Raw genomic sequence first — 16,677 nt, forward strand, 5'->3', positions numbered from 1 at the left:
TACTCGTAGCACCTTGTCGTTTGAGATGTGGTCTCTCCAGGACATCCCGAGCATTCTTCTATAGGTCCACATCTCGAACGCATTCAGCTTATTCTTATCTCTTTCAGATAAGCAGTGAATGAATTGAAGGATCAATTCGGATTGCGGATGTTGGTTTCCTAGAAATGGTTAAGAATAAGGAACACAAATTTAACAATGTATGGCTTATTCCCCCGATGAATTCCTTTATTAGTTTACAGAATGTGTGGGTTATGGATATGTACATATGACACTACTGAACAAATTTTCTTTATTTTTCTCAATGTCTTAAACCAGGAATTACGCCTTCTTCCTATGCTGTGTTTATCTTCCACTTGTAATAAATATTGTACATATAACTTCACATTTCTCTCCCCTTATAAAATGGCTAAAGTTTCTTTTCCTTACAGCATCTTTAACCAATTACTTGTATCTCTTTTACCCATCTGTTTTAAAACATTTTCCTTTTGAACTCTCTCAACCCATGATATTTTAAGCATTTTTCCATATGAGCCGGTAATATATTATTTGTTTACTGCAGGCGGCGTGTATGCAGTTTGTGAACATCGTGGTTCACTCTGTTCAAGACATGAACTTCCGAGTGCACTTGCAGTACGAGTTCACCGCCCTCAAGCTGGACGAGTATTTGGAGAAGCTGCGACTCTGTGAGAGTGAAGATCTTCAGGTAACTTTGCTTATATTTTAACCCTAAGCACTAGAGTGCCGCCGCTATGGCACCAAAAAAATCAAGCAAGCAGCAAGTGTCTTGAGCGGCGATTGAGCAGAAAGAGAGAGATTGCACGCGGGTTTTTATGGACTCTCATTCGGTACGCAGGGCTGACAACCTGGTAGGTTTACCAGTGCGGGCAACCTGGTGGCTTTGCTTGTTTGTTTAGTTACCTACTCATGAATGTTTAGTTACCTACTCATGATTTAGTTACCTCAGTAAAATGACTTGAATTCTGCATTTTTTCAAGATTACAATGTCGTGTTTTCTAACCACATTTTGACGATAAATTGCTAATTATACATAGAAAAATAATGTAGAAAAACTCATTGAGTGTGAAAAATGTGACAAATACTAAAATAATATTTTTTTATTTACCAAGTGTCGTGTTTTTTTTCTTTACTAAATCATGAAATATGGAGTTGAAATAGTGTCCAATAGATTTATTCGTTTTCATTTCCAGGTGCAGATATCGGCGTACTTGGATAATGTGTTTGACGTTGCGGCGCTCATGGAGGATAGTGAGACTAAAACCGCAGCTCTGGAGAAAGTAGCGGAGCTAGAAGATGAACTAGGCCATGTTAGTTAAATGATTTATCATTTGATTGATGTAATATGAAATGTGTCCTCTATTTGTGAGTTGTAGGGTATACATATTATATTTATGCATATAAAAAAAAACCTTATAGATAGCATCTGACACTGGTAATCAGCCTACGAGTGTCTCACAGTTTGTCGAAATTTAATTTTTACCTCAATATTAGGTTGGATACTTCTCAAATACACGTACATGATAATAATCATATGAATACTTCTATTCTTTGAGTTCTATAAATCCTTAAGAATTTACAGTATTATTTCTACGATGACACTTTTCATGTATATTTCTTCAGGCCCACGAGAGGATGAACATGATCGAAAGGGAGGCGTTGCACAAACTAGGCACACTGGAATCAGAGCTGGGGAGGCTGCGCGGAGAAAGGGATCAGCTAGATGAAGCCAGGAGACAGGTCATCGAGGAGGTAATGATTCCCTTTCAATAAATGTGACTGGTCTTTACAACCTTCAGTGTTTTAACCAGTTTACGCGGTTTCTTCCATAGCAAATATAATGGTTTGTATCTAAATTCGCAAAACTTGTTAAAATTTTGCCTTATTACAAAAGTCTACACAAAAAGATTAACCATATCCTTAATGCCTGTATGGTTATCCATTTAAATGTGAGGAGAAGAACCCAACAGCCCCCATACTTGAAGTCATGAAGAGGAGAAGATGAACACGGTTGGGATATATCCTTAGAATGTCACCTGAGAGCATCAACTCCTCATGTCTCTTCTTCCAACTCCGAGGATTCCAGCGCCCCGGAACACTTCTGACGACCATTCACCGACTGTAATAAGCGGAACCTTGGGATGCGGGACTGACATGGGAGAAAACCAAGGAGACGGAGCGTGACGGAGAGTGAATTGGAGACGCCTCATGTTGGTCATATGCGAACATGGAAAAAAGAAAAAGAAACAAAAGTGTGCTTTGCTGGGAGAATGCTTTATTAGTAGTGGTTGTTCATGTAGTTTTCTTGCTGTTGCAGGTTTCAACATTACGAAGAGCGCAGCAAGACTCCCGCAACAGGCAATCCATGTTGGAAAGCAAAATTCATGAACTGGAGACCGTCGCCTTGTCTCTACCCAGAGGAGCTTCCAGTAATTACTTTTTAAAATATTTAATAATGATATGCTGCTCACAAAAACAAATTATAGTAACTGGTCTTGTCCAGTGATATGTATGTATGATTCTTCTCTAATTATTTCACATACTGGGAGATGCCTGAAAACATGATTTTCAATTTTTATTAAGCTATAATTTGACCAGTATATTTTTGTACAATAATATTTTTGTAATCATTATTTGAAGCGCTAACTTTGTGATTTTTCATTTTATAATTTATAAAATCATGTAACTTAAAATGTTGATGGGCAGTTTTTTCATCAACCCCGACCCTAATTATACTCAGACAGTCTGCCGCCCGACCCTCAGTAACAAATCACAAATAACCGCAAACGTAATTCCGATCTGTACAATGTTTTTTAAAGTATCTCGCGCTCCACAAAAAGTAAACAAATAAAAAGCTTATAAGCGTCTCCCGCCCTCTGCCAATACTTAAAAGACGCTTTTAAGCATTTCCCGCAAAAAATGTAATATCGACTGGTTTAAAAGTAAAGTGCCTCTTCCTCAAGACTAATTAATAGTAAAAACTATCTTCTTCTGTGGTCTCAATCTTGTGGATTGGTCTGCAGCAACAAATGACATCTCCTTCACCATTCTGGGCTATTTTCCGAAACCCTCTTCAGCTCCTAATATGTTGAGCAGCCCATGTCTTCATATAAGTCGCTTAAGTATTCGCGGCGTGGGCGTCCTCTGGCGTTTATTCCCTCCATCGTCCCCTCTATTATTATGTTCAGGAAACCCTCTTGTCTCAACACGTGACCGATCCATTTGGCGCGTCTCTTGATAAAATTATCAATGAATCATTCATTTTCAACTGCATCACTATAAAAACCAGCCACTTAAGATTCCTGCCCGTGCCCTGCTAACCTTCAGACTGTCCTTCCAGTGGGCGCCATATCTTCCCACCCCGCCAACCTGCCGCCGCCGCCACCCGCCGCGCCCGCCGCGCCCCCGGCGGCGCCCCCGCCCCCGCCGCCCGCGCCCCCGGCGGCCGCCGCACCCCCGCCCCCGCCGGCGCCCCTGCTCGCGGCGCACGCGCCCCCGCCGCCACCGCCCGCGCCCGGCTCCATGCCGGCGCCGCCCTGCGCCGACGCCATGACCATCAAGAGGAAGGTGCACACCAAGTACAAGCTGCCCACGCTCAACTGGGTGGCGCTCAAACCTAACCAGGTCTGTACTTTTACCATTCTTACAAGCGTTAACTATAGAAATGTTTATAAATTAAATGTTTAAATCAGACACTGATTTTTTGAGTCTACCAGCATTACATACTAGGTTAAGTAAATTGTCGCAATTAATTATTTATGTGTTGTTTAACAATAAAATACAACTTAGTAGACTTAAAAAATCATTGTTTGATTTTAACATTTAACATGAGGAGGTGCATTAATGTAGAAGAGGCGAAGAATGTTTACAAATACAGAGTGGTGTGGCGTTTGATTTTCTCTGCCTACCCCTGCGAGGAAGCGGCTTGATGGTTAGTTAGTTAGAATACAAAAAGTCTGAGCCGTTATCTATTATATTTTATATTGATATTCTCGTTATTATAGTCAAGTGTAGAAAATACATATAACCGAGAAGTTAATACAGTCAAACGTCTTTTTTACACTTTTAAAAGGACTGATAAAAAATGGTGTAAAACGGAAGAAAGTGGTGAAGTGAAATTGTACCATTCATAATTTTGACATCATCCAGGTTCGAGGCACTATCTTCAACGAGTTAGACGACGACAAGCTGATGGGGCGGATAGACTTTGCCGAATTCGAAGAGCGGTTCAAGATCGGTGTGGGCATCGGCGCCCTGGCTAACCAGAATAACTCCGACGTGGACGGCCTCAACTCCTTCCCCAGCAAGAGGTTCAAGAAACCGGACAACATCTCCCTGCTGGAGCACACCAGATTACGGAACATAGGTAAAATTCATATTTTGGCTTAAGTGGATGCTAGATAGCACATGCCCCAGATAGGACACCTTCCGGGCTTTGATCAGTCAGCAACTACCCTACTCTTGCTCTTTGGAGCATATTCACGTTGCTGTTCATATTGGTCGATGGAATGCGTAGCATTCTACGATGTAGCCACATTTCGAATGCTTCTACTCAGTACTTACTACTACTAATCAGTATTTGCTGCCTATGTGGTGCATATGGGGTCCAAAACTGCCTTCTGGTTCTTCTGTTGGCTGCCACCTCTCTTGGATCCTCGAAAGTCAGGTCATTTAGTATTCAATTTAAAGGCTTAGTATTTTTTAGTCCTTTTACAAGTAAATAACTGTCTGACTGGAAGAAGTTTGGAGTACATTTTACTTGTTTTTTCAGCAATCTCGAGGAGAAAACTAGACCTGCCCGTCGACAAAGTAATAATCGCCATCAACGCCCTCGATCTCAAGCAACTCCCTCTGGAGAGCGTGGAGCTGCTGCAGCGCATGGTCCCCACCGAACAGGAGTCCAAGGCCTACCGGGAGTACGTTGCCGAGAAGAAGAACCCCGGCCTGCTGACGGAGGAGGACAAGTTCCTGCTGCAGCTCACCAAGGTGGAGAGGACCTCGGCCAAGCTGTCCATCATGAGCTACATGGGGAACTTCTTCGACAGCCTGCACCTCATCACGCCGCAGATCCACGCGATCATCTCCGGAGCTTCCTCCGTCAAGTCTTCGCAGAAGCTCCGGAGCGTTCTGGAGATCATTCTCGCGTTTGGAAACTATCTCAACAGTAGCAAGCGAGGACCGGCTTACGGGTTTAAGCTGCAATCCTTGGACACCCTACTGGATACCAAGTCCACCGACAAGAGGATGTCTCTTCTCCACTACATTGTCAGCACTGTGAGGAGAAACTTCCCGGACCTCCTCAATTTCGAATCTGAATTGATGTACATCGAAAAAGCTGCCCAAGGTAATTATGAGCTCATTATTTTTCAAATACAAAAAAAAAATAAAAGAAAAATACATCACAGACACCTAGACCAATAGAAAATAGAGCTTTCTTGAATTTATTTTGCTTTTGGCGGGAATCGAACTTGCGACGCCAGTTTCACAGTCGAGCGTCTAACCAACTATGCCACAGAAGGAGCCGTGGTTGTTGGGTAGATGATGGATTATGATTAAATTATCCTAAAGGTGGGGACTGACCTCCACATTTCGTCGCAATGTAACATTCGCGGCGAGCATCTGACTTCGGATTGAGCACTCGGAACGCTGTACTGACTGTACGACTGTACTGCATCGTAACGTGTTACGTTACGACGAAATGACTCTGGTCAGTCCCCACTTTAATGAATCTTTTTTGAGATATCAATAAAAATCTTGATAAAAATAAATCTTATGTGAACCAGGTACAGCATTTGTGATACTCAACATATTTATTTTATTTGTTTGGGAATTGTACAGCTTTACATATAAAAAAAGGATATATTAAACAATAGTTACATTAACTGTCCGCCTCCGTGGTGTAATGGTCAGCGTGTTTAGCTACTGTGCTGGAGGTCCCCGGTTCGATTCCCAGGGGGGGGGGTGAAAATAAATATTAGTGATTTAACACTGTTATATTTATTTAATTACCCTGGACTGGTTCCTGAAGCGCAAGAGTGATCACCTTGCCTTCATGTAAGTAATGATCAAGATAACACTGCGTCAATTCGATGCAGTGCCCTATGCACCATTAGGTGCGGATAAGGGCTATAAATAATAAGTAAAGTAGCATTAACAATAATAAACATTACATTACATTAATAAAAAATAGTTACATTAATAAAAATAAAGCCAATTAAACAATTACACATTTATGTTATAACAACTATGTATTAAAAAAACAATCAGGGATTTAAAAAAAAAAAGGTATGGTATAAAAAAATATTGTGAATATAATACTCTGTTGCGCAGTGTCCCTGGAGAACGTGGTGTCGGACGTGCAGGAGCTGGAGAAGGGCATGGAGCTGGTGCGGCGCGAGGCGGCCCACCGCGGCGCGCCGGCCACCGTGCTGCGCGACTTCCTCACCAACTCCGAGGACAAGCTGCGCCGCCTGCGCGCCGACGTTCGCGCCGCGCAGGACACCTTCCACTCCTGCGTGGAGTACTTCGGGGAGGCGCCGCGCGCCTGCGACGCCAACACCTTCTTCTGTCTGCTCGTGCGCTTCACCAAGGCCTTCAAGGTTCGCCACCCTTCACTCCGACCTAGCGATTTACTGAAATCACAATAAAAGACAGAGTTGTACGCAATAATTGAAAAGATGTTTGGTCAGAGTGTTAGATGTGAATTCGCTTTTGCTTTCAGCTATTTGTTTAGCAAATGACTAATTAACTCTTAGAGTTAATTAGTTATTTAACCAATAGATGTCTCTAGTGAAGTTCTAGTGATTCAAGAACAACGTTTTGAAATTGGTTCATATATATTTATAGAAATTCCAAGAATTTGTGTAGTGTTGTTGTCAATAATGGGTAGAATTGGTGAATGTTACACGTGTGTAAAGTGGTCACATAAACCAGCCTATGACAGTCGTCAGCCCCGTAAATGCCCAGACTTAATATTCATATTCTCATTCATCTTTGATGAGATGTCCAAAAATTATAACTCTTAGAGTGCTGAGAATCGATATATCAACTCTCGTATACATTGCCAAAAGCGTGGCCATCGACATACTGCCGCCAGTGTATTTTGGTGGTCAAGCTGGGAGGTTGTGTTCCGATTCCTCAATAATATTCACAAATAATAAAAAATAACTAATTTTTAGTGAAAAATAGAAATATACTTTATGTAAAAACCTATTGTTTTCGCCCTTGCAATGTCCACCAAATTTAAAATGGACCATTTTTACAAAATAAAAGTCTTTTATTCTGCCTTAAATTCTATTATACAATCTTATCAAATATGTACGTAGAAAAAATCTCAGCACAAACTCACATTTTCTCTAAACAACTAACTACACACGCTGTCTTGTTCTTCTCTGAATCTCTACGTTCCTTGCTTGGTTACATCTACTAATCTTCAAAACCCCTCTTCCCTTTCAGATGGCTGACCAAGAAAACGAGCAGAGGCGACGTTTGGAGCTCGCTGCCGCTACAGACTCCAGCTCCGTACAAGATGCCACTAAAAATAAAATCACGCAGAAAAAACAGCAGGTCAGTCTCATACATTCCTCTACTCATATCAAACCAACATAATTTAAATTTTACAGCCTGTAAAATATGGAGTTAAAAGGTTTATTGAGTGATATTATTAATTTATTTATACACACCCTTTCGGTAATAGATAACACCCATAAATTAAAAATAAATTAAAATAAACACAATATTGTAGTATCAGTGAGAATTAACTTGTATTGCTTCTGTAGAATAATATTTGTTACTGATATCTGCAGTTTTTTTTTAAGTTTTCCAATTCACTAAGTGTAGACATATCTACATCTTCAATCCATTTTTAACAATTTGGTGGTGGTTTTTATCTAACAAATGATTCCCGATTCACATCATACAAGCGACAATATAAAACGTAAACTTTTGCGTGTTTTTTATCTACCATTAAAACGGAAATAACTCAATTACCTTTTTAGACGTTTATTTTATTATTATCATTGCAGTAGGCACTCGTTAATTTAACATATAATTTTTATTAATTGTTTCGGCATTAACTTTGTGGTAAGACATGTTACAATGATTAAAGAAAACACTTGTTTTTTACCACTTGAGTTTTATTATAGACTACATGTTTCAGAAGTTAAACTTCCATCATTCAGGTCTGTATAATAACTAAAATATAAAATATAAAATTGTTCTATAAATAAGGAGAGAATATTTTTTTCCTTTGTTTTCAAACTCCGCCCCTTGACTAACCCTTTCCCTTTACTTTCCCCTCTCCTTATTTATAGAAAATTTTTATATTTTAGTTATTATACAGACCTGAATGATGGAAGTTTAACTTCTGAAACATGTAGTCTATAATAAAACTCAAGTGGTAAAAAACAAGTGTTTTCTTTAATCATTGTAACATATAAGTTACCGAACATTTTTCTATTTTTTTCATTAATTTTCCGTGTACAAATTAATACCCAGCAATATTTTATAATTATCGATTCATATTTTTTATTGAAATCACAAAAGCAGTTAATAAAATTGGATATTTAAATTAAAGGTTCTTTTTATTATTATTTTCTCATAATTTTATTTAGAATTTCGTTTTTTATTGTTTCGGCATTCATTTTGTGGTAAGACATGATTAAATTATAAATAAAACACTTGTTTTTTTACCACTACTGTTTCATATTGTTACGACTAGTTTCGGTTTATATTCAAACCTGTAGATGGAAGCATCTGTAGCTTCCAAAACTAGTCATAAGTATGTACATAATACTCAAGTGGTAAAAAACAATTGTTTTATTTAGGATTTCATTGTAAGTTTGCGGGATTACAAATTTTTACTATAATTGTTTGAATCGACAGAGAAATAAATGTCTAATGGGTTCATTTGATTTGCAAAAGTTCAATTCCATACGTAAATTGTTAAATTTTATCTATAAAAAGTTGATTTTCATGCAAGTTTCATTTGATCTGGAAAGCGTACAGTTTGTTGTACGAGAGTTGATGTGGGTATCGGTTGTCGGTTGTCGCTTGGATGATCGAGATGGGGAGTCGTGATGTTGAGTTCCCTTATGACAAGTTGTGGGTGTTGCTTTTTGCACTGCTAGAGGTTTAGTTACGCGACTCCGGGGCTCATGCAGCTGAAGTTCCAACAGTCGGCACAATTCTCCATCAAGTAGCCGCTATTACATATATTCCCTTCTGTAAGTTCATTCACTATTTCTTCTCTTTAATCCATCTTCTCTCTTAACCTTTCCTTCCCGGTGATATGTATTTACTACAATTCCACTCTAACAATGAGGATATCTTTATAAAATATAATAGAAACGGGCTCAGGTTTTTTGTATTCCTCCGTAATATAATTATGTATTACATAAAAGTATTATAATATATACTTATTCATTAGCAGCGATGGAAATAAATCATTTGTGAAAAAAATCAGGAATTGAACCACCAGTACACAAACGCCAGTGTTCACATGCTTGCCGTGCTTTTGTACATGTGGCTTCATGCTGTTTCCACCAATCTCCGTTCAGTAGTGCACAAATCGTCTTCTGCGGCGGTTGTGCCGGCTACGCCAGCTATGGGGGCTACTTTTAATGTTTTTTTTTCTCGTTTTCAGATATTTATCAGAGCTATCATTACAAAATTGTTATATTTCAACTTTAACTATGGTCGATAAAAGCAACATTTAGAAATATTAACATTTTTCCAGTTTTTTAATCACATTTTCATATGTACCAAATACATATCATTGTTGCACGCGGAAGGTATTAGCACCGTAAGGGAAAGGTTAACAACCCTCGCTTCTCTCAAACTACTGCGCTTCACAGCCTTCACTCTCTTGCCACTCGACTAATTCAAAATTACACCCGATACATTATCAGCACCTAAAAACAATACTTCACGAAAAATCCTCTACACTGAAAATATTACCACACTTATTACTGTTATATTTATCTTTTTACTACCCAAGCATATTGATTCTAACATGAAATTGCATACTTGAAACATTGATCATTTTCACTGAAAGCTTATGTGAAAATGGCTAAAGACCCCAGTCAAATTATACTATGATGTATGTTATAAATAAAGTGTAATCACTAGGGATGGAATGATTGATAAAAATATAGAAGAAGAGCGAATGGTGCATTTAAATCAGTTCTACCAAACAAAAGCTCAACAGCGGAAGCCTAATTGGCAGTGTGCAACAGCGGAAGCTTAACTGGCAGTGCGCAATGGAGTCCTGATACCAATCTTTGGAAGTGAAGCATGGACTTGCAGTAAATTTTCTAAATCACTCAGTCAAAGGTGCATCACTTCAATGTTTGATAGATGTTCAAATGGTGAAATAATGAAGGAATGCAAGGCTGAGATAAGCATTATCGATAAAATTAAGAAAGGTGTCTTGAGATGGTTTGGGCATGTGAATTGAATGAACAAAGAACGGCAAAACAAATTTATTAAAGGAGTATATGCTAACTAAGACCTCACTTTGCGTCGTAGATACATTCCAAAATATCACGAAGCAAATTGAATTGCTAATTTCCATTGGAAATCATATAAACATCAAAGATAGCAAAAATGAGTCTTAATTCAGTAACGACGCAACTTTGAAAAAACGCAAAGTGAAACGACGCAAAGCGAGGTCTGAGTGTAGTTTCAAATACGAGCAGAGAAAGACTGAGGAAAACTTGGCACGATCAATATGTCAAATACTTGAAAGCAGTCAGGTCAGGAGCCGGAACAATCGGCGGGTATGTTTAAGGAGATGCGTGAATGTGGGAACCCCTGCGGATTAGTTTGTTAGTTCATATTTTTGTTGACAAACTGAACACTCAAAAAGTATACTACTTTTGATTTTAATTTTATTATATTTCTTTCCTAGCACTTTAATGGTTTCATCAGAGCACCGCATAGCATGGACATATCGTAGTCATACAGGAGAAAGTGACCAAGTGCATTTTTTACAAAAACTTTATCATTGACTATTTGATACCTTACTAGCTTAATATTTCCCTTAAAAAAATCCCAAAGGATTTTAAATTTGGAAGTATATAATATATTGACTTGTTAGAAATGACAAACTGCATTGATGATTATTTTCTTGCCAAGCAAAAGTGACTTAAATGGCCCTCCTGAACATTTTATGTTTTGTTAGTTGGTCACTTTCTCCTGTACGACTGCAATATGAATGATTTAACCCCATTCGGTCAAACTAATATTATTGCCGTCTTTAGGAAGCCGTTATCAACGAGTTTAGGACCAAATCACAACTGGTTGGGGAGAAGAAGTTGCTTCAGCAGGACGAGGTGTACAACGGAGCTCTCGAAGACATTCTCAACGGCCTAAAAAGCGAACCATACAGGAGAGCAGACGCGGTGAGGAGGTCGCATCGCAGACGAATCAACTCCCACAGGCTGTCCAAAGGGTTGGACGAACTAGACATTTAGACTATAATGTAGGCTGTCTTCCAGACGCTTTTGCAGCAGCGCACAAGTATTTTTAAACCTTTATTACAATAATAAATTTAATACAATTAGTAAGTTGATTGATCGATGGACGAGTTCAATAAAGAAGCAATTCAAAATTACATTTTAAATGAAATGTGCGGACAGATGTTTTATCGTATTAAGCAGACACACATTTGAAACATATTAACAATATTTCTAGGATATCCAAATCTTTTTATACAAATAATCTGGTCAAAAAATAAGTATTCATAATATTAGATATTGCTTCATATGTAGATATTTTCTTTATTATTTCTGTTCGTTGATTCGTTGCACATCTGAATTTGTTTGAATTTCTTGGTATTTAATAATTTATTGCAAGGGCCCTTGAGGTTTTAATATTTTACTAAAATAGAGCCACATAAATTATACAAAATATCTTTATTTATTTATAATGAAGTGAAATCATCAATAGTATTAATGATCATCAATCTCAGGAAAAAAAAACTTTTATACAAAAATTCTTCTTCTGACCCTCATCCGCGTCCAATGGTGTATAGGGCACTGCATCACATTGACGCAGTGTTTTCTTTATTGTTAATTACGTGAACGCAAGGTGATTAGTAATGCTGATCAGGTCCCAGTCCAGGGTGAAATAAAATAAATATTATAGTGTAAAATCTTTTACATTTATTTTGACCCCGCTGGGAATCAAAACTCGAATCCTTCAGTATGAAAGTCGAACGCGTTTACCATTACACTACAGAAGCGGAAATGGAAATTAGGATCGGCTATATAAAAGACAAAACGGTTATATACATGACTCGATGATCGACAATTGGCCTTGAAGCTCCGAGACATTTCATTTTTTATCATTATCGTGAAATAGAAATGCCAAGATCAGGGAAATATGCGAGATCGAAGATTTCGTTAGGTGGGGAAGGCAACGAAGAAGACAATGGTATGCACATGTGAGGAGAATGGAACCATCCAGACTCCCCCACATCGCATTGTACGGCCAACCCCATGGTAGACGACTCCCGGGCAGACCACCAAAGAGATGGGCCGATAGCTGGGAATCGACGTCGCAGGAGGCTAATCCCTCTTAAAAACAGGTCGCAAGGCCTATAATAAGAAGAAGAAGATCATTATCGTCATCCACATCTTTAAAAGCATCCTTAAGGTAGTTCTTCACAAAAATGGCTCTTCATAAATTATCCCAAATTACTATTTTTGTAAATGATAAATAACTGTATTGCGTTCATATATTTTGTTTCAAAATGTTATTTTAAATTGCTGTATTTATTATTGAACTCGCATATCAGACTAAATAAACTGAGTGTAAATTAAGGAAATGCAATATACACATGTAGTAATAAAGAAATATTATTATAAAGGAATAATGAATTCATTCTACCGACTGACTTAGAACTGTTTATCAAAGTATGCATGCGTTTAATTTGGATCTTTACGTAGGTCTTTTGTATATATCAATTATTTTTAAACACTTTGATGAATTGAACAACGTATAAATTGATTTTATACAACCGCCCATTTTATAAGTAAATATATTTTTTAATTTTTTATCTAGGTATATTTTATGTCCATTTTTTTGGATTTATTGCACGGTATCGAGAGGGATGTATTTAGAAATAAAGAAAATATGTGTCTTATATCCGAGGTGGTAACAGGTGAAGATCAGGGTATGTGTGGAAATTATATACTTCACACGGTAAAATGGCTTACCAACTATGTTATAGAGGAATACAACCGTATGCGAAATTTATAAATATATCAACCGAATTTAATCCTAGGTTGTTTGCATATGCATATTACTCATGAAATAATATGTATTTTAATAAAATAATATATTTTTATTTATGCATTTCAACACTGCTGTCTTAAATGTTTCATTTTAAATTTCAATAAAAATTTATTATGATTTTACCATCCCCTGTTTATTGACTATTGAGAATTAATTCATTGAATGATAAATTAGACTGCAAGACGGTTGTGTTAAAAACAATTTACATTTTTTTTAATATTTGGTTTACGGATATTTTTTTTACATAACTTTGAGTCATGTCAAAAATATGCATACCATACTAGGTTATTAAATAATTTTTGAAGAGATGGAAAAAAAAATTATGCATGGTTATTTTTTCTGTTGTAAAATTAATGTCTAAATAATTTGATTATTTGATTTTGGATTAAAAACTAATAAAATAAGGTTTATTTTTAACACAAAAAAATACTCAAAATTGCCTGCTGAACTTAGCAGTTAGCAGTTAGACTTTTAAAATTTCACAAGCAATATTTTTTTAAATAAAATGATTAACTTTGATGGATTCTTCGAAGTAATCAGCTTATTTATATTTATATTTCTCGGCTGTAAATACATAAATAAATATTTTTTGTACATTATATTCTATAATATGATAATGATCTGGTCAAGAAGACATTATACTTGCAAACATTACATTTTACTATCTTATTTTATTTTATTTTATAGTGAAAGAATCATAATTGAATTTACTATTGGTGATAAGGAGGCTGAATAGTTAAGGTCTATATGTAAACATATATAATATCATGTACAATTTTGTGTCATCACTTTGTCTCGTGTTGTTTTCAAAGAAATATATTTTATATAAAATTAATTATTCCTGCTAGCGTTAAGTTGTATTTTATTTTTGTATTTTACGACTTTTTTATTGTGAATTCTTCGTATCGCAGTACTCGATTCTGCTTAATAGAGACACACACATTGGGACCAAAGCGTATTTGACCCAATGGGCCAGAGTGAGCATCAAATTTAACAATTTATATTTTTATTCAAATATATATACACTCTTTTAATCATCTTTCTCCATAAGATAATGCCATAATCCGCGTATCAATGCTGTCGCACTGATGGAACAATCATTAAATTACATGTATCATATGGCCATATTGTGTGACATGTGATCATATTGTCCCAACTAAGCGAAGAATATTACTATTAGTTCCTTGGTTCGGTTTTCGTTCCTAGAGACTTGGCCCAAATATTCAGCTGCCCCAATTAGCCAGCGGTCCAATTAAGCAGAATCGACTATAAGCACTTGGCGTTTAAGAAAAAATAAACGAATTTGGGGTAACACTGAATTCGATATGTTAATAAAATAAGTGGAAGAATTGCCTCAAATTTTATTTTATTACTTGCTGTATGAATGTGTTATTTTAATTTATATTGTTACAAAACCTCATCAAATATATTTTATTTTGTACATGTTTTGTGAGAATTCACATGAGAATTGTTCACCCGTGAAATCACGCACATATTATTATTGAAGCACGCAACCATAATTTTACTCTTTTTAGACTTTCTACGTACGTACTTCCATGATATCTTATTATTCCTTATAGTTATATCCAGGGTTGCCAAGTCAATTTTAAAACTTTGGAAAATGAATAGGTTTTTAGATTTGTTGCCATAAGGGCGAATCTGGCATTGCTGGTTTGATTTCCGCTAATTGAAAAATAAATTGGAAGCTTTATTATAGCTAGTCTGGGTATTGTGATGTAGATTTCATACTATTCTACCATATCCTTTCTATTTTACCTGCAACAAGCTTCAAGAGATAATTTCAAAGCAACTTTCATTATTTTTGAGTTACATAAAAAGTTAAATTCCACGACTCGTGACTAGAGTTAATTCCCCCCTTTCATTTTTTTCATCTCGGCAGCCCTGGTAATACCTAGTTGTACATATTAACCAAATATTATACCCTAGGATTACTACACAACATTATACATTATTAAATAGTAAAATAAATGTATTATTTACCATTATACCTATATCTTTACCCCACATGCCATAACTACTGCTACATTACGTGAAAGGCTTAAATACTTCACAATGTGTATATTATTAGTCATTATGTAGCATCTTTGTAAAAAAATATTAGATTCCTATTTTTACCATTATGTTCACAAATACAAAATATATTCCATGTGTACCATCTTTATTTAGGAGTAATCAAATAATTTACTGTCACAATAATATTTATAACGTGCTTCGAAATATAGCGCTCTTTAAAAAAAATACTATTTCATACTTTTTATTCAGTAAAAAAAAAACTTTTTTCGTATTTGATGAGCTATTTATATCTAGTTTTATCAGTAAACCTCCCCTTTATGAATTTTGAATCTCTTAAGGTTTTATATTAATTAATTATCAACCAAATATGAATACTCAACCATTTTTGGCTGTTTATTGCTTGACCCTTATGGGTAAAAATGAATAAAACGAAAAATTTTCTTACAAATCAGTGTTAAAAAGCTAAACACTTGTATTTTCTCGTGATTGGTGAGTGAAAAATAAAAAGTTATTTATATTGAATTATTACTAAATCGAAACAAAATGCCTTTTCTACCCTAGTAATATTTGGCGATAAATTAAAATCTATCGGAAGTGCCTCTAGTGACTGTCCGAAATGCTCTCGGCAAGTTATATTTTTATAAAAATTTAAAAGAATTTTCGACCAAATTTTTTTATACATTTTGTATAGAGACTTCATACCGCTTTATTGAGCTGTCAGCGTACATTTTACTAATATGCAATTTTAAAATGCACAAAAGTATACCAAATCAGTCCTATGACTTGTTCCATTTATTTAAAAATAAGAATAAAAAACACCTGCCATTAATAATAATGTATGCGTTATTATACAGGTGGCATAAAATTAATAGTTCACAACATAACAGCAGTCTTACTCCTTTCAACAACGTCATATATAACAAATCTTCAATTTTCCGCTGTGCATGTTTTCAGAATGCACAGAAAATGTACTGTATCCAAGCAAAATGGGGATATTTTTAACTTAATATCAAATCAAAATAAAGGTCAAATCTTCAAGAACGTCATAAATAAAAAAACTTGATTTTTCAGGAGAACGTTTTTAAAGTTTAAAAATATAACACAATGTATTAAAAATAAATATCAAGCCACTTATTGACCTTTTTACTGTGCAACACATCTTTTTAGTTAAACCTGAAGGTTTTTTCTCCATTTGAAAAATATTTAATATATTTAAAAAAATAATTAAATAATACCTTTTGTTCAAAATGCAAAAACAACACTTTCTGCCCTGTAGCGGGTTAATATTAAGTTAAAAATATCTTTATTTTGCTGGGATATAGTACATTT

At 35.9% G+C, this 16,677-nt stretch overlaps 1 protein-coding gene across 2 annotated transcripts in view; it reads left to right on the plus strand.

Annotated features, from left to right (window-relative positions):
• Positions 1 to 12,312, plus strand: part of Frl (formin-like protein) — a 42,787-nt gene extending 30,475 nt beyond the window's left edge. The window contains exons 7-17 of one of the 2 annotated variants that reach the window (XM_088262902.1): positions 560 to 703; positions 1,209 to 1,325; positions 1,639 to 1,767; positions 2,333 to 2,444; positions 3,356 to 3,639; positions 4,165 to 4,381; positions 4,787 to 5,359; positions 6,346 to 6,614; positions 7,471 to 7,581; positions 9,144 to 9,239; positions 11,277 to 11,393. In XM_088262902.1, coding sequence (XP_088119028.1) covers positions 560 to 703; positions 1,209 to 1,325; positions 1,639 to 1,767; positions 2,333 to 2,444; positions 3,356 to 3,639; positions 4,165 to 4,381; positions 4,787 to 5,359; positions 6,346 to 6,614; positions 7,471 to 7,581; positions 9,144 to 9,215 — 2,028 coding nt within the window. In that variant the 3' untranslated portion in view covers positions 9,216 to 9,239; positions 11,277 to 11,393. Of the gene's footprint in view, positions 1 to 559; positions 704 to 1,208; positions 1,326 to 1,638; positions 1,768 to 2,332; positions 2,445 to 3,355; positions 3,640 to 4,164; positions 4,382 to 4,786; positions 5,360 to 6,345; positions 6,615 to 7,470; positions 7,582 to 9,143; positions 9,240 to 11,276 lie in introns of both variants that reach the window. The other variant, XM_088262901.1, reaches the window with a different exon arrangement.
• Positions 12,313 to 16,677: the final 4,365 nt, after the last annotated feature.

This window comes from Brachycentrus maculatus, unplaced genomic scaffold (assembly GCF_059751285.1).
Source record: "Brachycentrus maculatus isolate JH-2025_06_01 unplaced genomic scaffold, ASM5975128v1 h1tg000190l, whole genome shotgun sequence".
NCBI classification, from domain to species: Eukaryota; Metazoa; Arthropoda; class Insecta; order Trichoptera; family Brachycentridae; genus Brachycentrus; species Brachycentrus maculatus.